The 22,253-nt window shown below is 48.0% G+C and overlaps 4 protein-coding genes, 1 long non-coding RNA gene and 1 pseudogene across 11 annotated transcripts in view; 3 read left to right on the top strand and 3 right to left on the bottom strand.

Moving 5' to 3' along the window:
* Positions 1 to 6: 6 nt before the first annotated feature.
* On the top strand, positions 7 to 4,916 carry MANEAL (mannosidase endo-alpha like). 2 transcript variants are annotated; one of them, XM_011381356.2, is made up of 4 exons: positions 7 to 613; positions 1,835 to 1,944; positions 2,828 to 2,904; positions 4,247 to 4,916. In XM_011381356.2, exons 1-4 carry the CDS (start codon positions 61 to 63, stop codon positions 4,881 to 4,883), a joined length of 1,377 nt encoding a protein of 458 aa, XP_011379658.1. In that variant the 5' UTR covers positions 7 to 60; the 3' UTR covers positions 4,884 to 4,916. The 2 variants fall into 2 exon arrangements, with proteins under 2 accessions (XP_011379658.1, XP_011379659.1); XM_011381357.2 differs by lacking the exons at positions 7 to 613; positions 2,828 to 2,904 and having other exon boundaries at positions 1,852 to 1,944.
* On the bottom strand, positions 1,256 to 4,959 carry LOC111732229. The gene is made up of 3 exons (XR_002777463.1): positions 4,821 to 4,959; positions 4,485 to 4,615; positions 1,256 to 2,132 (listed from the first exon to the last, which is right to left on the bottom strand). It is a non-coding gene; the product is annotated as an uncharacterized LOC111732229 (long non-coding RNA).
* LOC111732234 lies at positions 3,698 to 3,813 on the top strand (annotated as a pseudogene).
* A 1,598-nt stretch (positions 4,960 to 6,557) lies between the features above and the next one.
* Positions 6,558 to 10,348, bottom strand: YRDC (yrdC N6-threonylcarbamoyltransferase domain containing). Of its 2 annotated transcripts, XM_011381359.2 has the most exons (5): positions 9,949 to 10,348; positions 9,359 to 9,473; positions 9,115 to 9,234; positions 7,780 to 7,922; positions 6,558 to 7,462 (listed from the first exon to the last, which is right to left on the bottom strand). In XM_011381359.2, exons 1-5 carry the CDS (start codon positions 10,338 to 10,340, stop codon positions 7,390 to 7,392), a joined length of 843 nt encoding a protein of 280 aa, XP_011379661.1. In that variant the 5' UTR covers positions 10,341 to 10,348; the 3' UTR covers positions 6,558 to 7,389. The 2 variants fall into 2 exon arrangements, with proteins under 2 accessions (XP_011379661.1, XP_011379662.1); XM_011381360.2 differs by lacking the exon at positions 7,780 to 7,922.
* Positions 9,958 to 11,631, top strand: CUNH1orf122 (chromosome unknown C1orf122 homolog). Of its 3 annotated transcripts, none has more exons than XM_011381361.1 (3): positions 9,958 to 10,600; positions 10,692 to 10,893; positions 11,154 to 11,631. In XM_011381361.1, the coding sequence occupies exons 1-3, from the start codon at positions 10,566 to 10,568 to the stop codon at positions 11,247 to 11,249; spliced, it is 333 nt and encodes a 110-aa protein (XP_011379663.1). In that variant the 5' UTR covers positions 9,958 to 10,565; the 3' UTR covers positions 11,250 to 11,631. The 3 variants fall into 3 exon arrangements, with proteins under 3 accessions (XP_011379663.1, XP_011379664.1, XP_011379665.1); XM_011381362.1 differs by having other exon boundaries at positions 9,964 to 10,466; XM_011381363.2 differs by having other exon boundaries at positions 10,267 to 10,389.
* A 2,166-nt stretch (positions 11,632 to 13,797) lies between these two features.
* The window catches only part of MTF1 (metal regulatory transcription factor 1), a 39,584-nt gene continuing 31,128 nt past the window's right edge, over positions 13,798 to 22,253 (bottom strand). For 2 of the 3 annotated variants that reach the window (XM_011381353.2, XM_011381355.2), the window contains 2 exons: positions 18,720 to 18,783; positions 13,798 to 17,538 (listed from right to left, as the gene is read on the bottom strand). In XM_011381353.2, the coding sequence (XP_011379655.1) occupies positions 17,108 to 17,538; positions 18,720 to 18,783 (495 nt within the window). In that variant the 3' untranslated portion in view covers positions 13,798 to 17,107. The remainder of the gene's footprint in view (positions 17,539 to 18,719; positions 18,784 to 22,253) is intronic. The other variant, XM_023523995.1, reaches the window with a different exon arrangement.

The raw sequence follows: 22,253 nt of genomic DNA, 5'->3' as shown, positions 1-22,253 counted from the left end.
AACCATGGCGCCGCGCGCGGGGAGGTAGCCGGGCGGGACGCGAGGAGCGCTGGGGCCGCCATGGCCCGGCGGCGGCGCCGAGCTTGCATTGCGCTGTTCCTGGTGCTGCTCTTCGCTTTCGGTACCCTCATGGGCCTGCGCACGCTCAAGGCTCCCGACGGACTCCCGGTTCTGGGCCCAGGCCTGGAGCTAGCGCCCTTTGAGAGACGCCCAGAGGGGGCCCCCGCACTCCCCGCTCGCGCCCCGGCCGCCCCCGCCGCGCCGCCGCCGCCGCCGCCACCTCCACCCCACACCGCGGGCCCAGGCAGCCCCCCAGGGCTAGTCCCCGCGGAGGCCGAGCCCGCTCCAGGGCAGAGTCTGCGTGTTTACTCAGACCTGCACGCCTTCTACTACTCATGGTACGGGAGCCCCCGGCGCGAGGGCCACTACATTCACTGGGACCACGTCATGGTGCCGCACTGGGACCCCAAGATCTCGGCCAGCTATCCCCGGGGCCGCCATAGTCCCCCCGACGACTTAGGCTCCAGCTTCTACCCGGAGCTGGGGCCCTACAGCTCCCGGGACCCTGACGTGCTGCGGGAGCACATGACCCAGCTCAAGGAAGCCGCCATCGGTAAGTTCCCCTCACCCCTAGGCGGCCCTGTCCCCCAGCCTCGCCCTTCTTCGTTCCCACACCCCAACTCCCGATGGTCCAGTCACCGGGCCTTTTTGGCCTCACTCACCCTGGCTTCTTACCCTTTCCCTTCTACTCTCAGTTCTGCGATCCTCACGAGGAACCACTCCACTTTCTAGTATTTAGACTCACCCACCTTGCCTTCCGACCACAATTCCAGAGCCCCTTCATAGGGCGGAGCTGTTGGGCAGGCCAGTGGAAAGCGTCTGCGCCAGATTTGTCCCAGGTAGGGACAGCGAGGAGAGGGAGGCAGAGTCTTCATGCCTATTGAGCTTCCAGGTTTGGGTAAATGCAGTCTGGGTATCCTGGCCCCGCAGGAGTCTGAGATTCAAAGGAGTAGCACCTAGGATGGTCTCTGCTTTCACAGCGGGTCCAGAGTAAAGCAGCAGCTCTTCCTGCTTTTGCTGGCTGCAGGAAGGATAGTTTACCCATATTACATGATGGACCCTGCTCTGTTTGCAGGAGGGGGTCCAGGAGCTTTTCATCAAGTACTCTGCTTGAAAAGAGGTCCCTGGGAGCCTCTTTTGTAGGCAGCCTGGGGTAGAAGGCTCACTTGTTTCAGATTTTGTCACTGAATTCTGCTGGATTTTACAATACATTTCAATTTATCTGGAAACAATTGGTGAGGGAAAAAAATTGAATGCCAGAAATAATGGTTAGAGGTATTCACAGATAAATAACACAGAGTTTACCCCTCAGGATTTTAGTCTAGAGGGGCAGTCGAGACAAATGCTGTTTCCCATGGGAAGAATAAGATGATCTCTGTTTGGGGCTTTTCTCCCTGAGGGACCTCAGAGGTGCTTCTCTCCTCCAGAGATAGGACTATGGCTTCCGGATGAGTGGGTGTGGCATCGTCCACCAATTTCCCTTTGTTCTACTACTTGCTAATGTCAGCGAAAGCCCGGCTCCTACCAGGGTTTTTCTCAGGCTCTAAGGCTGGTGCGTTAAGGTTCCCCCAGCGGCTTGCTTCAGCACCGCGGGCATGGACAGCTCCGGGGCGCGAGGCTCTGGAATTTTATCTGCAGGAAGTGAACCTGGCTGGAGCCTCGCTCTAGGTTTCATTCAGAAACCATTTTGCAGTTGGAGATGGTTTGTGAGGAAACAAATCTCTGTTGTGGGAATATTATGTGCCTCTAAAGTAGCTTCTGTGTTGTGTCTCAGGTGTCCTGGTCCTGTCCTGGTATCCACCTGGCATGGCTGATGATAATGGGGAACCTTCAGATGACCTTGTGCCCGCCATTCTGGACACTGCCCATCAGTACAATATCCAGGTAAGTCCTCAAGAAGAGATCAAGTGCTCTCTGGCCCATTCTGGAGATTTCCCCTCTTCTGCCCACAGGGATAGTGCCTCTACTGAAGTTCTTGGCGCTAGCCCAGGTATGGCAAATACATAGCAAGTATGGTGTTGGGGGTGGAGTTCTAATAAAGAGTGCCTATGTCACTCTTATTTTCTTCAATTCTGAAAAAAAAAAAGTTCAGAAAACTAAGTATAGGAGAAATGGGAGACTAAATATCACAATAATAGAAGTTAGGTTCAAGACCCTGACCCTGGATAGAGGGCAGCCAAGGGCCGAATGGGCCCACAAACAGCTTCAGCCTCAGCTCCCTAGTGGGAGGCAATGCTGGGCCTCAAGGAGCAGAGCTCACACGTGTTTTGACAGGCAGGCTCACTTTCAAGAGGAATGATGCAGCTGGGCTAAGCATGTCCAGTTATTTCCCTCAAATGTAATCAAGTAAGTCATTCCCCTCTCCTGTGGCAAAGGAAGAAAAACAACAGAGTGGAGCCCCCGCTCCTGTCCCTGAGCCCATCACCAATATGTTTAATAGATCGTAGCACATTTTCCTATTAATAAAGCTTCAGTATACTTCTTCCCATAGTTCAGGCAGCTAGTGCTGATCACTTGGAGCTGGCACATAAGTTGAAACCTATTAGCCATCAGATTGATTCTCAGACGCCTAGCTGTGGGAGGTGGGCAAACTTCTTGTCCCTCTTTTTTTGGCTCTGAGGGCAGTGGCTTTTATTTCTATTGTGCCCATCATTGCTAGACCCTCTCCTGAACTCAGCCTCTCTTCCTGGCCAAGGTTGGAGCACGAACCTTGTAGGTTGTGACCCCTGGACAGATATTCACCTGACCAGTATCTCGTTTGTGGCAGGTGGCCTTCCACATCCAACCCTACAAGGGCCGGGATGACGTCACTCTGCATGACAACATCAAGTACATCATTGACACGTAAGGCTGCTCTGGGGCCTGGATTTTGTTGGGGATCAAAATAGAAGTATGGATAGATGGCTTGGATGGGCAGGTCAAGAAGCACAAGGGCAGAATGCCTTGTCCCCAGCAGCTATTTTATAGGAACAGAGTACTGGGCTTGGAGTCAGCAACCTGGGTTTCAGTGCTGGTTCTGCAGCCTCAATCTTTGAGTCTGATGAAAGTTACATGAGTTAACATATGTGAAAATGGCTTGTACAGTGCTTGCACGTATCATTCATTCAATCGAAAAATATTGACTGAGTGCCCTTAGGTGTCTAGGTACTCTCCTAAGCCCCAGTTGCACAGTAATGGGTAGGACTAGCTAAGTTTACATTATTGTATGTTGGAGGTGCAGCGGAGCAGACAGTAGTTACACGTGGAAAATCAAATAGTGATCCATACTATGAAAAAGTAATAATAAAGAATAAAGCATGGTATTGTGTTAGAGTGTGTCTAAAAAATACTTTAGAATGGGTGATCAAGTGAGCTCTCTGAGGAGATGACATGTGAGCAAACACCTAACTGAGGAGTTGGCTCTGCAAAGCTCTGGGGCAGGCAGAAAATTCCAGGCAAAGGGTTGTCAGATCCAAAGGCCATAAGATGGGACAAGCTTGACAGCAGAATAGCAAGGCCAGTATAGCTGGAGTATAGAGAAAGATAGGGTAACAGCAAGAGTGGAGGTGAGGATATGGTTCCATTGTATAACGGTTAGCACGTCTGCTTTGTATGCAGAAGGTCCTGGGTTCGCGCCTCAGTGGAGCCACGGTCCATTGTCTACGGCCATGCCACCCTGAACAAGCCCGATGTCTGATCTCAGAAGCTAAGCAGGGTTGGGCCTGGTTAGCACTTGGACGGGAGACCACCTAGGAAGACCAGGTGCTATAGGCATAAATAATAATAATAAGTAATTAAAAAAAAAAAAAAGAATGGAGGTGAGCAGGCCCTGAGCAAGGTGAGGCCTTGCAGGTCTTGGCAAGGAGCAATCAGTTCTGATTTACACTTTAAAAAGAGAATGGATTATAGGGAGGTAGAAGTGGGAACCTGGAAATGTTACATGGCTGTTACTGCAGTCCAGATGAAAAAGATAGGAGTGGCTAAACCTATGGCAGAGATTTGAATAAAGGAATGACAAAGCTGGGGAGAGGAGGGAAGGAACTAGGTTCTTGCTTAGAGGCATGATGAGTCCAACTGTGCAGACTGGCTGAATCTAAAATTGTGCTCTGGCATCAGGGAAGTTCTCATCCATGGCTGGTCCTACAGCTGTGCTGGCTTCTCCCAGCCTAGGCTGCCAACTCAGGGTCTCCTTTTTCCTGTTCCTCAGGTATGGCTCCCATGGTGCATTTTACCGCTATAAGAACAGCATGGGTAAGAGCCTCCCACTCTTTTATATCTATGACTCATACTTGACACCACCTGAGGCCTGGGCCCACCTCTTGACACCAAATGGGCCCCATTCAATCCGCAACACACCCTATGATGGGGTCTTCATAGCATTGCTGGTGGAGGAGGGCCACACCCACGACATCCTGACTGCTGGATTTGATGGCATGTATACCTACTTTGCCTCCAATGGTTTCTCCTTCGGCTCCTCCCATCAGAACTGGAAAGCTGTGAAGAACTTTTGCGATGCCAATAACCTCATGTTCATTCCCAGTGTGGGGCCTGGCTACATTGACACCAGCATCCGGCCCTGGAACAACCACAATACACGGAACAGGGTCAATGGCAAGTACTATGAGACAGCCCTGCAGGCAGCCCTGACAGTGAGGCCTGAGATCGTCTCCATCACCTCTTTCAATGAGTGGCATGAAGGTACCCAGATTGAGAAGGCGATTCCCAAGAAGACACCAACTCGTCTATATTTGGACTACCTGCCTCATCAGCCCAGCCTGTACCTGGAGCTGACTCGCCGCTGGGCAGAGCACTTCATCAAAGAGAAGGAGCAGTGGCTGATGTGAGGGGCCTGCAAACAGGGGCATGGTGCTGATGTCCCAGCCTCACTGGCAGATGTCACCATGTGGGGCTCAGCTGAGGTTGTAGGCACTCGCTCATCTTCAAGTCAGCAGCTGGGTGCTTCTGGGTGGGCCATCAAGCCTGGGTCCATGTTCCTCAGGCAAGTGGTGCTCGGGTGTTCTGCAGTGACAGGAAACTAGGCAGTGTTCCAGAGAGGGAACCATAGAGGCTGGCAGGTGACTGGAATTAGCCTGGGGCAGCTCTACATCCTGTCAGAACACCTTAAAATAATCCCTTTTAGCTCTGAACACAGCAGGTTGGTGTGGTGTAGTGGAGCTGACAAGTCACTGCTCTTAGAAAGGTGTCAGGGTTCTGGGCTAGCATGCACCCTGCTCCCTTCTGCCAGCCTGTGTCATCTCTTCAGGCCTCCTTTCTACATTGTCTCGGAGTTCTCCAAGTTAGGAAACCATATTTGAGACTTTCTAAAAGGGAAATTCTATAGTTAAGCCCTTCCCAATAGATTCCTAACCCAATTTTCAGGAAATAATCCTGAGCATTCACATAGTCATTCAACACAGACTAACAGAGCACCTTACTATGTGCGGGGTGCTGGCTGCAAATGACCAGGAATGGTTCCTGTCTTCCTGGTGCTTACAGGACCCAGCTTCCCTTATTTGATGTGGCCTTGTAGCTAGTGCTGAAGCATAGCTATAGGTTTTTCCTTCATTCAATTTTACCCAGTGCTGGGAGTTCAGTTCTGTTTCCTTTAAGAAAATACCTCTGTGCTCCAGAGCCTGTTTTCCCAGATGAACATTTAGCTCCAGGGAGAGGATTAGGACACCCCCCTCCCTTTAGCTGCCTAAACTGAATGAGGCCCATTCACAAGGGCCATTTTCAGTGCTACTGTGATTTGTATTAATTAAATGACATGGTCTTCTCAAGTAAGCATTCCTTTGCTCTTCAATACTTCACAAATTCTGACCCCTCAGATCCTGACAAATTGACGTTTGGGTTAGCTAATGTTAGCACAGTAAAGAGTTGAGTTTGCTTAAGAAATCAGTAGTTTAAACAGGACTTCTAGAGGGAATATTTAACAAACCACTGCTTCTTTATAAATAAACTAACATGCTAATTGCAGAGACCCTCAAATCAGGCCCTGGAATATCTTCTTGGCAAGATTCTTAGGATCTACTTGAAAATATGTGTTGGAAACCACTGTACTAAGTAGTTTATGGGCTCAAGACTGAATCCCAATTCTGGGAACTGGTGTGCAAGGGTGGAGGGAAGATAGTGGGCCCTACTGGGCACCAAAGGACTCCCACCTGCAGTTAGGTAACTGATACTAAACCCCACTGATGGATGGGGTAGGCCTGGTCACTTTACTTATGACTTAGCTGGGGAAAACAAGGCAGGCATGACAGGTGAAAAGGGCCAGATAGTGACTTGTAGTAATTTACAGAAGGGAGTAACACTGAGGCCCCATTTCACATATACACAATCTGAAAAATACTACAAGTATGGCAATGCCCTAGGCAACAGGGGCAGCAATTCTCACATGTTGCTGATCGCAATGCAACCTGATTCAGTTCTTGTTAAGGCTAATCTGTATCAAGAGCCATAAAAATGTTCATATACTTTGACCTAGTAATCCTACTCTAAGGAAATAATTCAAAGAAAAATAAACCATTTACAAACATGTTTAATAGCAGCATTATTCTCCAAAGAAAAACAAAATTCAAATGTCCAATGATAATTATGTTTAACCTTGGTACATATATGAATACAGGTAAAGGCTGCTGAGTAGATACTGAATTTAAATAAAGGTGTTATAGGTATAAATAATTATACTTTATTTTATGAATAAGAAAAGTCACAGTTGAAAGAGATAGTAGAGATTTTCTAATATTCTTTAATTTGGACCTCACCTTGACAACTGAGCTGACTTCCTACCATTACACCAAAACAATGACTCTCTACCAGCCAATTACAGCATGCCACACCAGCAGCCTCTGCTTCAGAGGAAATAGTGTTTGGTCTGTGGCTCTACAATCTTTACCCTAACCTGGTTCAGAAACTCACGACTTTGGACACTTGAGACTTTTAAACAGCATCAGCTGGTGCTCTGGCTCATTTGGACATTAAATGGCACTACCTACCAGAGAGGAGGCTCTCACTAGATTCCAAATCTGTTATTTAAATTGTATTTCAACAATCAAAAAGAAACTCAATAGAATAACAGCATCCTAGGAATGTTTTTAAAGTCTCTATTCAGCTTTTAGCTGATATGTGAAATTACAGGTAATAACTATAACTGCCCCACCCCCCGCGAGGTGTGAGACTAAACCAGCAGCTCCTGGGGCCTGGTTTACAGTGTTTAGACATACTGCCTTAAAGGGTCAGACTAGTGACACTGCAGCCCCAATGGCCTCTGCAAATGAGGCCCTGCCAGCCGCCAGTGGACAGACACATAGTGTCTAGCACCAGTCCCTGGGCCCTCCCTCCTCCTGAGTTTCATAAGCAGGATCCATGTGAGGGGAGCAGCCCGTACTTCTGTTGGAGGACAGCCGTAGTACTTTCCAGGGCACTGAGGAGGAAATGGAGGACAGTTAAGAGTTTGACTTTTCAAAGCCCTGAGCCCACCAGAGTACGGTGAACAGGGACCTCTAAACTCTCTGCTCTTACTATGCTCTGTTCATTAAACCCTTGATGAATCCTTTTGAATCCTAAGAACAGCAAACTTAGTTTAAGAGCAAACTCTAATCCCACTCTATCCACTACTTCTTCAAAGCTGTTCACCCCCATGAGGGCAAGAGAATGTGACCACCTTTATTTTGTCAAGGCCTTTTCTGCATCTCCCACCGCCCTCAAATTCTATCCCTATGCCACAGGAAAGAGACTCACCAGCCTGGACGAATGATGCCAAACTTTCCAGGCACAGACAAGTCAACTACAGTTGAGCCTAGGCGACACTCAGGGCTCTGGCCATCCCCAATTGGTCCCCCATCAATGACCAAGGACAACTGAGGCCAGAGGTCCTGGAACTCCTAAGAAGAGGAAGAGGAAGAACATGGACACTACTCCTTGCATCTGCAATGATGTCATACTGCAGACAGGGTTCGTAAGTAAAACAAAGGCTGCACAATTCGAAAACAGTAGGCATCTTCCTCTAAGCAGGGGAAGGAATCTCATCTAGTTAAGGCCAGCTGTGCTAAGGACACTGCATTAGCATCTAGGACACTACATCCAAATCTCTCTGTGACCACATTCAAATTACTTATCTAGAACTGCGGACTGGACCAGGTGGTCTCTAAGCTCTGTTACTTTGATCTTAGATCTCAGTGGAACTCTGGACCAGGATAGGGAGAGAAAAACAGGGTGGACTCTGCAAGTGCGTGCCACCAACACTCCCTGGGCTACGGGAAGAGTATTCCCTTCTGAGCTAGAGCATCATCCATTCCCTTCACCCCTTATGATGACACCACAGTGGCAGTTAGGCCTGGGGATGGGGGATTATGAATACCAGTTACTGTGTTGGATAGGTCAACTGCTTGCTGAAAAGGTAAAAATTACCCTTCTCACCAATCCTTCCCCAGTGCCTCGAGTATGGCCACCAGGACCAAGTAAAAGTCTGAGAATAAAAAGGGATGCTGAACGCTCCCTTTCCAAGGCTTCTGAACTCACTCATTAGGTCTGGGCATGGAAAACCCCATCACTTTACTATGTTCTACATTTAAATTCAGTAAGAAGAAAACGGTGTGATAAGTTAAATTTCTTGGTGTCCTCATTTGTTCTAAGTTATGCAACTAAAACAGAATTAGGATGATCCTTTCTTTGACCTGGCTTATGGCAGAGGTAAGAGAAGAGGGTCAAGTCCCTGGGACAAGTGATTTAACTTTTCAGAGCCTTAACTTTCTTTACAGCACTGCTGTAAAGACTTATCACCTAACTGTATTTTCTAACCACTACTACCCTCACAAAAGAGAAAAATGATTATACTTATCATAATGTTTATTACTAAAAAGATAGGAAAAAGAGCCAATTCTCTCCCTCCCCTCTCTAACTCTGAATAAAACCTTTCCAAAATTTAACTTAGATTCCCCTGCCAACTGGCAGATTTCCCACAATTGGACTCTCCTGCCAGGCAATTCCAATGAACCACCAACACTGTGGTTCAGAGAAAACTGTGTTTGGCCTGGTGATGTTTGCCGGGCTGGGAAGAACGACTGGGTAACTCACCTCAACATTCAGAGAACTGGCATGGGAGCTGAGGTTGGCGCTGGTGAGAGCAAGCGGTCCCCCAAACATCTGGGCCAAGTCCTGCATGAAGGCATGGTCAGGAATGCGGATGCCTACAAGCTATGAGGCAAAGGGAAAAGAGGACCATCAGAAATGTTGGAAGGGGTGAGGAACGGGTCTTGCCTGGATCTTGGTAAAAGCCAGATGACAGGAGTCTGAGGACACAGGAGAAAATCTGACTCACAGGAGTTAAGGGATTCAGGTCCTTATTGAGTTCCTCTGAGCGTTCCATCACCAAGGTCACTGGTCCTGGTAATAGGTCTTTCAGGAGCCCCTCAGGTAGTCTCACATGGCAGTACCTGGGGAAACAAAGGGGCCGCAAATCCATCCAATGAAGGGCCACCGCTGGTCCTAGTCCAGACTCCAGGCAGATCTAGGAAAGGGGGCCCTAAGAACCACATGCCTCTGGTCTCCGAGGCTACAAGAACAGCTATCAAGCACCGCTATCACACTCCGTGTTTTATTTTCTCCGAAGCATTCTCTACTAATTAAGTACCGTATTTTTTCCCTTTTTAAAATTTTAAACCGTGGGAGTTCCCCCATTATCACAAAAGCGCCAGAAGAATAGGGACCCTGCTTCGTTCATCGCTGCGCCCGAGCATCTACTTCAGGGCCTAGCAAACAGTAAGTGCTCGATACACATTTCCAGTTCCGGATTCCTGGGTGAGCTTGGACAAGCCCCTCCCGCTCCCTGCGCCTCAGTCTCCCAAGCCTGTCACCGGAAGCCCCACCCGCGGTGCCGCCCCCAGCGGGGCCGGGTCGGGGCGGCTTTACCTGTAGACGTCGGCCACGCGGCCCAGGCACACGGCCAGCGGCTTGGCTTCGCTGCGGCCCTTGAGGCGGTACACAGCGCCCAGTGCCGCCGAGCAGTTCGCCGAGCAGGCCAGGCCGTACAGCGTATCGGTGGGGACGGCCACCACGGCGCCGGCGCGCAGCTCGGCCACGGCCGCCCGCAGCGCCTCGGTCCAACCGACGCGCTCCGGGCTTGCGGCCCGCACGGACCCCCTCCCTGGGAGCCGCAATAGCCGGGCCCCCGGCGCCGCCGGAGTGGGGCTCGGAGGACGCAGGAGGCGGCCGCTCCGGGTGGAGCCTGCCGGCCCCTCGCTCAATCCCAAGCTGGCAGCCACCGCGGCCCTCAACCCCGTGCAGGGACGCGCCGGTGACATCCGCCCTGGCCCGCTTCCGGGAGGAAGTGACGCGCCCAGCCAGCTTCCGGTCCGGGAGGCTCGGCCCCACCTCCGCGCCGGGCAACTTAAAGGGACCGCAACCCCCAGGAGGATTGAAGGAGACCGGTGGGGACGGGGCGGGGCGCAGCTTCACCGAGTCTTAGAGCGGCGCTGGGGAGGGGGGGCGGCCGAAAGGGAGGCGGTGGTCGGGCCGCGTAGGCGGAGATGGAATGGGGCCCAGGCTCAGACTGGTCACGGGGGTGAGAGGGGGCCCATCGGGGCGGGGGGAATGGGCTCGGACCCCGCGCCGCGCCGGCCCTGATCGTCTGTCTCTTGCTCTCTTCCGGGCAGGGAGGCTGCCGGCGTGGACCGTGGGAAGGCGGGGCTGGGGCTCGGCGGGAGGCCACCCCCGCAGCCGCCCCGGGATGAGCGCGCCCAGCAGCTGCTGGACGCGGTGGAGCAGCGGCAGCGGCAGCTCCTGGACACCATCGCTGCCTGCGAGGAGATGTTGCGACAGCTGGGCCGCCGGCGCCCGGAGCCGGCTGGTGGCGGGGTCAGTGCCCACCCCGAGCTGGGCCTGGGAGGTGGGGATTGCTCACTGGCTAGATTTGCTAAATCCTAGCTTCCCCTAGAAGGTGAAAGTGTCCCCACTTCTTTACCGCCCACCTCCCCTCCCCCGCCCTTTCATTTGGGCTTGAGGCTCTGAAAAAAGTTAAGTGCTTTCCAAATGCCAAGGATATGGTCATATCCTTGCGGGGCCTAATCCAAGGCCTTTCCTCCCAGCCTCACTTTTTTCCTTTCTGTTCCAACCAGAACGTCTCAGCCAAACCCGGAGCGCCCCCGCAGCCAGCTGTCTCCGCCAGAGGTGGCTTTCCAAAGGATGCTGGCGATGGAGCTGCGGAGCCCTGACCATCCCCAAGGCGGTCGCCCTGAGCTCTCTCTCCCCCCCCGGGCTGGTGGCTGGACTCTGAACAACTCCCTTCAGTAAAGGGGCCAGTCTTCATTGGCAGCGGCCGGAACTTGGCTCTCAGCCTGGGGTGGCAGCTCTGCTAGCAGCTGGGTTCACTCCCACTTCATCCTGGCTGAAGGCAGGGCTGAGTTTTGAAATGTAGCCAAGGAATACCCAGTCTGATTATCCGGATTTGGGTAGACCAGCAGTGCTTGCCAGAGTGGTCTGGCCTGCTATGGGGGATCCAGGTGGTGTTACATGTCCATTTCATGCTTTGGGGGCTCCTAGTCCCACAAAACACTTTTTGCAGAGCCTTGATTAAAAGGAAACCTGCAGACTCTCCTGGTGAACGACCTTTCCTTTCTGTCCCTTCTCTTAAGACTGATAGCTAGGGAGGGGGAAAGTGGTTGAAAGTTGTCAACAATGAGCAGGGTTGGGAAGAAATGCCACGGATACTACCAGATTTAAATAAGCATTTAATTAGGATTTCATTAGTATTTAATATTGCTTTTTCAATTCCAAAAAGTTAAATTTTCACTTCTTAGCAGATATTTTAAAGTACAACATTAAGTTTATACAAAATGAGCAATTAAGCAAACACCATTATTTCACATTCTTCAAAAATACAAATTCATATTTACTCTTTTTTGGGTTTGGAGGTTTCTTCCTTTGGAAGTACTGAACCTGTAACGTTTTCATATCGCTCAGTGGAAGTCCATTGTTCCCATGTTTCACACTTAAATGAATTTAATAGGCTTTTACATAATCCAAATAAAATGATTTGGGATTTAAAGAACGGTCACCAAGACCTCCGGCCAATGATTAGTGTATGTCAAAAAAGAAGGCTCTCGTGGGTCTTGCCGTTCCTGGCCAGAAGATCTGAGCCAGAGATTCGGCAAACACCTGTTTCCAGCTACCTTCCCAAAACAGAGACTAAGAGTTCAAAGGAAAAGGAAACGGCCATCTTGAACTCTGACCCTCACCCTGACATTCTCCAAAAAACTAAAAAGGATGTAGACTGTTGAGTCAAACAGCGCCCTAGGGAAGACCTGAGGACACAGGGGAGACAGGCAAGAGAGGCCTCTGACTTGGCACCACTAGAGGATAACAAGGATATTGCAAAAAACACCCCTGGGTTTTGGTGAAAAAAGGTTTTATGAAAAATTTTCCCATAAGAAAAAGTAGAAACTGCATTGAGCTGAGAAAGTGACACTACATTATCACCCAATTTTTGGCCCAGCAGGCACACCACCAAAAGGGCGGTGTGTGGTTTTAAACTGTGCATCCAGTAAAAAAGCTTGTACTATGTATACATTGACATAAAGATCCAGTTTAATTTGCATTTTTCAGTGCAGACTGAGAAGCCCTCTCCTGAACAGGAGTAACAGTGGGAAATGCCCAAACAGTGATCATTAGCTTCCCCAAAGGGCATGAGAAGAAACACAGAACCCTTTCTCATCCAAAAATATCTAAGAGGAAACAGGCTAAACATTACCAACCAGAAATATGCATAATTCAGTTTTGCTGCCTCCCCCCACCCCATTATTAAGGAATGGACAATTCTATGTCACAGCAGAACCATTTGCATATTGAATTTATGGAAATCTTTCTGCTTTGGCTGAAGTATATTTTAAAACTTTTTTTTGTATAGCAGCCTGAGAATGAAGATAAAATGGGGTGGAAGGGGGAATGAGGGGGGAGTGAGGGAAAAGGAAAAAGCTGATAAAGCAGATTATTAACATCTTTGTTTATACTGGATTTCATGAAGGCCGGAGGCCTTTTTGCTTAAAGAGCCAACGGGGCACTATGGGAGCAGTATGGAAATGGCTCATTTTGCCCTGCCTCCCATATCTCCCCAAACATATTTCTGATTGGTGGTGTCGGAAAATTGTAAACTCTAGCAATACCGTTGCAGTTCCACAAATCAATGGTTTCAGTGACTCAGTGTTTAAGATTAAGGACAATGGACATGATTACAAATATAAAAGTCTAGAAGGTGCCAGGTTTCTACCTAGGAACAACCTGTTCCTTCCTTTCAGGCATCAGTTTGTAATGGTGAAGGAGGGAAAGATGGCAAGGGTGCAAGAAGTGATGAAAAGGGCCTCAACAGTCAGCAGAAAACAGGACCCGCAGCAGTTCTTCAGAGAGCCTGAGGGGGCACCCTTGGGCACACAGGGAAGGCTTGCATAGATTGAGCAGTTGCTGAGAATGCATAATAGTGTTTCCCTATAGACAGCCTCCTGGTACAGGGCTGATGGAGCAGAAAAACACGGCCAGGCCAGGGCCACATGGGACAACGACCGTCAAGCTACACATATTGCACCAAGGTAAGTGCTTTTCTTTTCACACCTCAATTTAACTTTTTATTCTGAGCAAAAAATAAAACTTTGTGGAAAGTATATATACGTGTGTCTGTGTGTGTGTCCACACACAGACACATATATACACACACATACACACACACAAAAGAAATTGCAGCAATTGGGTTAAAGATAAAATAACCTAAAGTGCTTTTTTATTATTTCTTTAATATACCAATATGAGGTTCTGCAAACTCGTCCCTCTGGACACATTCAGCATTATACAAAGTCTCTCAGGAAAATCCACCCACCCTCCATTATTCCCATCAATCCACTGCCTTGACCCTGAAGGTAACACTCTCCAGTCGACTGACTCTCCCAGAGGTGGTAAAGAGAAGTCCCTTGCTTCTACCCAGGTCTTCAAACCTTAAGGCCTCGCCTAGGCTTTGTACCATGATCTCCTTCTAAAAGGGATGGGGGGAGAATTCAATAAATGACACCAACTCCTCTCACCAAACTAGTAATGCCCCCATGAGGTTGGCCAGACCCTGCCAGGAAAGGCAGGGCCACTTCTCTCAGTGCTCCGCCCACGTGCCTGGGAAGGGCCAAATTCACTAAGGCAGTTTGGCGGTGCCAGCCAGTTTCCTACCACCTCCTAAGCCCGTGAACTCCAGCTCCTGCTGCTGACTAGCACCCTGTAAAAGGGTGGCATAACTAAAAATGCTAGAGGGAGCCAGAAGTATAAATCTGTAGGGTGAAACGGTTACGGTTACCACGGGAATAAAAAAGGTTTGATTTCACCTGTAAGTCTGCAGACTTTCTTCCCTAACAGTGCCCTAGGTTCGTTTCCAGGTTTGGGAAGCCGCACTCTCCATGAAGGCGCTTTCTGGCTCCACTTTAGTCAGTGGTCCCCTCCTTCTGAGGTCCTCAGCATTAAAGACCAGGCTTATTAAGGGGATGGGAGGGAGAGTGCTGGAGGAGGAAGGAAACGCTGCCTACCCTGTGGAATAAACCTACTCTTCACAACCACTCACTAGCATTTTAAGCACACTCCTGATTTTTCAAAAGATGATTGGGTTTGATAGTCCCCCTTGTAATCTCGAGTCACCCTCAAAAGGCAGATACTTCAACTAGAAAAAATTGGCAGCTCAAACGCTGTTTTAAGATGCTTCTGCATCGCCCCCAATCTTTGGAGAGTGGAAAAGCCACTGACTTGGGACGGCCCAACATGATTACAGCCCTGGCTAACCAAAAAGAAGCAATTTTTAAACCTGGAGACTTCCACTGGCTTTCCCTAGGCTCCTGTTTCCCACCTCAGCTCCCAGGGGGCCGAATCCCAGGTGACCCTAGGTATGTGAAAGGTCATTCCTGCTCTCAAGTATGAACTACCTTTAGGATCCCACTGTGCTACTCTCTCTCAGAAGTTGTAGAGAAAACAGCAAGGGTCCTCCCTCAAAGCTCCCCATGGGTGCAAGGTCCAGAGACAGCTAAGAACAACCCATGCTCAGCAGTTGGTTTTCCAGAAAGACCGACCCACTGTGGTAACAGAAGATTCCTCTTGCCTTATCAACTTCTGCTGAGGTCAATAGTCACCAGAACCCACCAGAACCCACCAGCCTTCTGAGGAGTGCAGAAGGCCAAAAAGAAATTGATTCTCCTGCCTAATCTCCTAGAATGAGAAACCAGAAGCTGCTAAGCCCACTTCTCCTGATGGCAGTAACAACATTAACCACCAGTGCCCTCTTGTCCAAGTCCCTGATCAACTTGTTAAAGGCAGGGACTCTGGCTCCCAAAATGATCTGTTTTGGATACTGTCTTGGCCGGCCCTGAGTAATGGCTCGAAGAACAGAAGAGTGACAAATGCAGATCTCTCTACATTATAAAGTGAAAAAGGAAGGCAAAATTATGGCTGCTTTCTGCCTGACATCATCGAGTCCAAAGAGCAGCCCTGTGTTGTGGAACCCTGGTCCTCGCTCAAGGCAGTGAAGGGCTCTTGGGAGGCAGAGGCCTAGTCTGGACCCTGGGCCATACCTAATTTCTAAGCTCAATGAGCTTAGTGAGCATTCATGACTACAATAATATAGCCAGTTGAGAGAAACTTTCCATTTTAGTGTGGATTGTATTTGATGTTTTATGTTTAGAGGCAATGACTTAGAGCCAAAGGCAGACAGATGGATATAATTCTATACACAAATCAAAAAACAATTCTTCTTTCCTATAACACAACTTAATGCAACATTCCAAATGAGATAACTTATTGCAACATTTCAGGCTTTTTGGTGGAAGGGGAATTTTTTTTGTATCGTTTTACCCTGAGTAGAAGATCATCGTTTCGTGTTTTTTGTTTGTTTGCTTGTTTAGAAATCATATGACTAAGCTGAACAAGTCACATCCTTCTTTGCACCGTACTAGGCTGTATGCAAAATCCAGAGGGGTGAGAGGTGGAGATGGGAGGGGGCAACCAAAAGCCCGGCTAGAATCTGGAACCAGGACACCTGGCCTGCTAATTATACACCACCTTAAAAGATCTCCTTTAAAACCACACTTCCTACTGATAAGCAAAATGCAGCTCTTCTGCTCTGAGGAAGAAAATACCAATAAAGGCAGAACACTAACCAGCAACTGGCCATGTAGCCACATGTCCACTCTAGGACAAAACAGGGATGTTCCCCAAGAAAAATTCACTGTGATCTGCAAACCCTGGCAACCAACTGAGACCAAAAAAAAAAAAAAAAAAAAAAAAAAACAGGAAAAGCAAAGACTGATCATGTTGCTAGAGCCTGCTCTGCTCACGTGTCACTGATAGATAGGAGTCAACAGGGCTTCACCCAGGGCCCCTGCAGAACCAGATTATCCCCACAGCCCTGGGCCAGGCTTTTAGCTGCCCAATTGTGCTGCAGCTGGCTGCACAATGACACCTGCCACAGTCACTCTGAGCTCTACCAATATCAAGCGCAAACAACAAAATCATCTCACCCAATTCCTGTCTGGCTCATAGCTGTCTGACCTGTCTTTGCCACTTCCCTCTCCGATGGAGTGAGAGTCTGGCCTTCTGAGCAAGTTTCAGCCTCAGACTCAAAAGACACACCGGGAGGAGCAACACTCAGCACACTGAACTCTACTGCCCAAACCACAAAGGCCCCAGTGCAAGTGATGGGCAGCATCAGACTGATGGAAACCACACCCTTTCGTTTAGAATTTTTATGCATACAAGTAACCTTAATTTCCAAGTTCACATGACAATAAGCAAAAGTGACATACAGTGCAGCCAAACAGTTCATTTATAACTTAGCTTTTTTTTGTTTTGTTTTTTGTTGTTTTTTTTTTTTTCCCGAAGATCAGTTCCTTAGAATGGATGCTCCTGGGATATGAATAAAGAAAATACATCTGAAAGGTGAGGATTTCAAACAGTAGATTTCTTCATCCTTCAAATTGCTGACCCCATCCATGATGGTAGACATCACACCTTATGCTTCCTGCTCACCCTCTCTTTCTGAAGGTGAACACATTCAGGCCTTTCACTTGGAGAAGCAGCTGGTTAGACCCAGCTCCTCCTCCCCCTGCAGTAGTGCTTCAATGGGAATCAGATTGGACGGTGTGTCCAGGCTCTGGAGGGATAGAAACTCTGAAACATCCATGGCACTTAACGTTTCTGTCTGAGGGTCTGAAGGAGTCTCTGCTTCTCTGCTCTGCTCACAGGAAGAGGGTATGGCAGATGATGATGACAAGGGGACAGAGGGTGAGGGAAAAGTCTGCGGTGGTACCTTCAGGCTGGGCCCATCAGGAGGCTGGGGCTTCGGCTCTGGAGGGGGTGGGGAAGAACAGCCCTTTTTCCTGCCAGCCGCCCGCTCCTTGGCAGAGTCCCGGCATGCACACTGACACTGACATGCCTCCTCTTGCTTGATGATGATCACAGGAACACTGAGGCCGATCTGCTGTACAGAGCTCCCTGTGAGAGAGGCAAGAGAGACCACTCTTCAAGTGGCTGCAGGGCACTGAGGGATCTAGACTAGGTGAGAGCTGAGTGCCATGGAGGCAGGAATGATGGAGAAAGTGGATGCCATTCTCCAAGACAAAGTTCCTCTCCCTTAGAAAACCACACATACCATGTAGATTCATCCTAAATTTCCAGCCTCGTCTCCAGCCATCCTCCCCACTGTATCCTGCATTCTCCATGCCAGCCACAGTGGATACCTCCCTTTGCCCAACATGTTCTTCTTACCTCTGAGCCTATGGGTGCTTCCGCCTAAACTTCTCATACTCGGCTGTTCTTTTGGTGAACTTACTCTTATCTCTGAAGACTCAGCTCACTCTCCTCCTTTCCTGATGCCTCAGGCAGGTTTCCAACAAGCTTATACCCAGGGCTGGGCAGAGGGTAGCTGCCTGGTACTGTGCAACAGAGCTTCTGTATTCCTCCAGCCCCTCTCTCCACACAGTACAAGACTTATTCAGTTCCGCCTGCCCGAGAGGGTCTGAGCTCCTTTAGGCCATCTCACTTGTCTTTGTAACCCCAGTCTCTGACACACAGTAGGTGTCCTTTTACACAACCAGCCTTGTGTGCACACATACACTATGAATTCAGTCAAACTTTGTGTGTCTGAAGAGAGCGAGAGACCAAGAAGCAGGAGAACAGAGTGGGAGTCAGGAGACCTGAGAACTAGTGCTTTGCCTCTGCCATAAACTGACTTCTGACTTTGGGAGAGTCATTTAATTTTTCAGGGCCCCAGTTTCTTAATCTATAAAATAGAGTTGCGGGGGGAGGGGCTTTTATTCTATATAGTCTCTGACCCAGATGCTATTTTCTTCATTACTGTAATTAGGAAAGAGTCCAGTGAATTAATGACTGCCCTCTTTAGCATTAACTGTGATTCAAACTTTTTTCTGGCTACATTTAAAAGCTACATCTGAAAGAAAAGGAACCGTTACCAGTTAAAGAATGTTAAACATAATATGTATGTTGTATGTGCACTAACTTCCATAACTGTAAAAATATGAAGTACTCTAATAAATAAATGTGACAAATACAATGTGACAAATTTGATTTTAAAAGTTTAAAAATAGGGGCAAAGCAACTGTGCCTCAAGGGGCCCAGAGTTGACTTTCTTTTGAGGTTAACACAGAATTACATACCTGTGCTACTGGCTACTGGTACTGCAGTGGTAAAAAACACCTTCTCAACTTTAGATGCTTGCTGCTGAAAAAAAAGAAATTCACATTTATGGCCACTCAAATATGGCAGACCTCCAAGGACCTGAAGCCTCCTCAATAGTAATGGTCATTCAAGAGGACAGAAAACCCTCAGTGTTGAGAGATTTTCACACTGAGTGATGTTTTGTTTGTGCTCTGACATGAGGTCACCCCACTGTTTGACATTCAGTTCAGACAATGCAGCCAGCTTTGTCCCCCACTACTTGGCTGTCTCCCAGCTGCCTAATCCATGGCTCTGTGTGCCCAAAGCCTCCTCCAAGGTGGCTTTTCTCAAGCAATCCTCTAAGCTCTCCACTCTCCGCTACCCCTCTCAAAGATTCTTCCCTCAAAGATTAAGCTGCATGCTAAGGACAGGCTAAGATTTCCTCTCACAGGCAGAACAACCCCAGTGATACAGTGTATCACGTAAGATACAGTGTATCTTAAGCTGTGCAGGTTCCTTGCTCAAAGTGGGCCCTGGACTCTGCCACACCTGGACTTAAGTCCAAACTCTGCCACTTATTAGTTGTTGAGGTCAGGCAAGTGATCTAACTTCTCTGAGTCTGTCTCTTCCTCTGTAAAAATGAGGATGATAACCAAAGAACCTCCCAAAGGACCTGAGAGGATGAAATGAGATGACTGATGCATGTAGAGCCCTTGGCACATGGTGAGCATTCAGCAAACATCAGCTACTTATGTTATTATTAAGTAGGACTATAAAGTTGTTCCCACGAATCACCCTTTAGTACACTTCCTATTAAATCTGCTGGGGTTTCTACTTTCTTCAAGTCTTATCTCAAAAGGGCTTTGTCTTTTATCCCTTTAAGGAAAAAAAAGTTCCTCTAAGATGAGTCTAGGAGGAATGTGAAAGCTTCTGGCTAAGTTAGGAGATGACACTATAAAATAGAATTTGAAAAATGAGACACATATTTAAATACATGAAAATGAACTGTATGGAAATGACACCTGTTCCAGAAAAAAAACAATAAAAACTACATGGAGACAGACTGAGTCATAACACTGAAAAGACCTTTCCAGTGATTCTGGCCATCTGAAAATGAAATTAGGTTGCCTCTAGAGGCAGTTGGCACTCCATTTATGGAATTTTGAGTGCTCTCACTATTTAGCCCCAAACTACCATTCCAGCTTGTTTGAGAGTATCATACATCCACCCAGACCCTCTCCTACTTGTTACATCCATCTAATTCCTCTTCATAGCTCAAGGCTCACCTGACTGTATGGCTGCCCAACAAGCCCTTAGTCTCTGAACCCCTCATCGAGCAGCAAGATGTAGTAGTCCAGATCACAGGCTCTGGGATTGGTCTATGCTCGAAACCCAGCTTTGCCACTTATGAGCTATGTGGTCTAGGGCTAGTCACTTAATTTCTCTGGGCCTCCGCTCTCCACTGGTAAAATCATACATAACTAGGATTGCTGTGATTAAATGAGTAATGCATTAAAAAGTGCTTAGCACAGTGGGTGACATCTAGAGATACAAACACATAGAGGCAGTAAAAAGATCGGTGGTTGCTAGGGGAGGAAGAAGGGAGGAAAAAGTGACAGGAGATTTTTAGAGTAATGAAACTATTCTGGATATTGTAATGGCAGATAGAGGAAATGTATTTGTCAAAACTCAGAACCATACCATACAAAGAGCAAACCTGAATGTATAAATAACTATGGAGTTTAGTTAACAATAATGTATTAATATTGATTAATCAATTATAACAAGTGTACCATGCTGATGCAAGATGTTAATAACGGGAAACTTGGTGGGGGAAATGGGGTGTATGGGAATTCTCTGTACTATCTGTTCGATAAAATTTAAAAAAGAATGTAATTTAAAAATAACGTACACAAAGAAAATGACTTACACGTTAGATCCTCAACATAAAAAAGTGCTTGGTTAGCACAGTAAGCCCTTACACATTGTAAGAACTCGATAAATCTGCTGTTATTTTTTTCTATTACCATTTTTATTATTACGTGGCACTTTACCTACTACTGGTAACGTTAACTTTCTTTAAAGCATTTTAGCTTCTTTAACTAGAATGTAGAATGTCTTTTATGAAAAAGAACATGATTTTCACTTTTCAGTATCCCCTAGAGTATTGTGCAAGGTATCTGGTGAAAAACAGGCTCTCAGAATATATTTAATTGAATGACCAAGTCATTTCCTTAGTCATCGAGACCAAACGCTTTTGTAGAAAATGGCTGTACATGAGCTCTGGGAACATGTTATTTCCCTGAATTGGCCACTGCTGTCTAGTTCCATCTGAGAGTCCCTTGCAGCAATGTGATTCTGCCTTGGAGACAGAACTCGCTTTCCTGAAATGTTTGGGCCTCTGGAGTTTGCTGACTGTTCTTCTGTCCTAGATGATGGGATTAGATTGCAGATGGAATATTTGTTCAAGTGCCCACTGCTGGGGAAACTTGAGGGTTGTTTCTCTGCCAACCTATTGCAGGTATCGACCTGGACCTATACCACTGGATTCTGGGGGAAATGACTAAAAGGCAGAATAACGTGTTTCAGGACAGATATGACAGCCGTTTTCCTTTTTGAAGTAAATGCCTCTGAACATGTCGCCTATGTAAATACACTTCACCCCAAGGGATCTGCTTATACATAATACTTACAATTTGTTCTTGGTTTTGCGGTGAACTGGTGGCACCATTCAATATCCACTGTAAGTTCTGTTCTCCCATGACTAGGCTGGACTGCAGGATGGCCGTGTTGGGAGTTGGGGTGATGGTTATAGTGGGATTATTAGTTAGGACAGAGTTGGCACCCAGGGGCAGAGTCTGGACCATGGCTGGCAGGGGCTCAGTAGTACTTTGTGGTTGGGGTGGCGCTGCCACGGCTGATGCCACTGCCGCTGCTGATGCAGAAGCCCCAGCAACAACAGAGAGTCCTGGTACGATGGGCTGCGGTGCCTGGGGGTGCGGAAGAAACTCTTGATGATTAGCAGCAAACTGTGTGCTGTGGGGAACAGGCACTTCTGGAGGTTGTAAGAGAGCAGGGGGGTTGCCATATGCAGCTTGCTGGGAACCAGTTCCTAGGGAGGGAGCAGGCGGAGGAGCAGACGGTGCTGAGGCTGGTAGTAGAGGCTGGGGTGGCTCGGAGATGCCGGGCTGCAGTACAAGTGGAAGAGATAAAGATGCTGAATTTCCTGTGGATGGCGGAACATCAATGACTGACTCTGCATCACCATTAAAACTTTCAATCAAGGCAGCTGGCAAGAAAAAGAAATAGAAATATATATACATATCCCAAGCCTTATACGAGCCACAAAAACACGGTCACTATGGGCTAAACCGAAGACAGCCGAAGTCTGTCAGAGCCAATTCCTTCACTGCCAGCAGGCTGGCTCTCTGCTGTTCACTGAACAATACCTCTGGTCAAAGTACCAGGCTTCAAAATCAATCTCACTTTCTACATGTGAAGACCTAGTATAGGTCTTAGCATAAAAAAAAAAA

Source organism: Pteropus vampyrus, unplaced genomic scaffold (genome assembly GCF_000151845.1).
Source record: "Pteropus vampyrus isolate Shadow unplaced genomic scaffold, Pvam_2.0 Scaffold435, whole genome shotgun sequence".
In the NCBI taxonomy this organism is placed as follows: domain Eukaryota; kingdom Metazoa; phylum Chordata; class Mammalia; order Chiroptera; family Pteropodidae; genus Pteropus; species Pteropus vampyrus.
The sequence above is the reverse complement of the archived record's forward strand: the minus strand, read 5'-3'. Positions and strand labels throughout refer to the sequence as shown.

Excerpts from the sequence above, each read along its gene's own strand:
- MANEAL (XM_011381356.2), top strand. The coding sequence starts at position 61 with ATGGCCCGGCGGCGGCGCCGAGCTTGCATTGCGCTGTTCCTGGTGCTG. Across the intron at positions 1,945-2,827 it reads CCCATCAGTACAATATCCAG|GTGGCCTTCCACATCCAACC; the intron begins GTAAGTCCTCAA and ends CGTTTGTGGCAG. Across the intron at positions 2,905-4,246 it reads ATCAAGTACATCATTGACAC|GTATGGCTCCCATGGTGCAT; the intron begins GTAAGGCTGCTC and ends CCTGTTCCTCAG.
- YRDC (XM_011381359.2), bottom strand. The coding sequence starts at position 10,340 with ATGTCACCGGCGCGTCCCTGCACGGGGTTGAGGGCCGCGGTGGCTGCC. Across the intron at positions 7,923-9,114 it reads CCAGTTCTCTGAATGTTGAG|GAGTTCCAGGACCTCTGGCC; the intron begins GTGAGTTACCCA and ends TCCTCTTCTTAG. Across the intron at positions 7,463-7,779 it reads GGCATCATTCGTCCAGGCTG|TGCCCTGGAAAGTACTACGG; the intron begins GTGAGTCTCTTT and ends TTTCCTCCTCAG.
- CUNH1orf122 (XM_011381361.1), top strand. The coding sequence starts at position 10,566 with ATGGAATGGGGCCCAGGCTCAGACTGGTCACGGGG. Across the intron at positions 10,601-10,691 it reads GGCTCAGACTGGTCACGGGG|GGAGGCTGCCGGCGTGGACC; the intron begins GTGAGAGGGGGC and ends TCTTCCGGGCAG. Across the intron at positions 10,894-11,153 it reads CGGAGCCGGCTGGTGGCGGG|AACGTCTCAGCCAAACCCGG; the intron begins GTCAGTGCCCAC and ends TGTTCCAACCAG.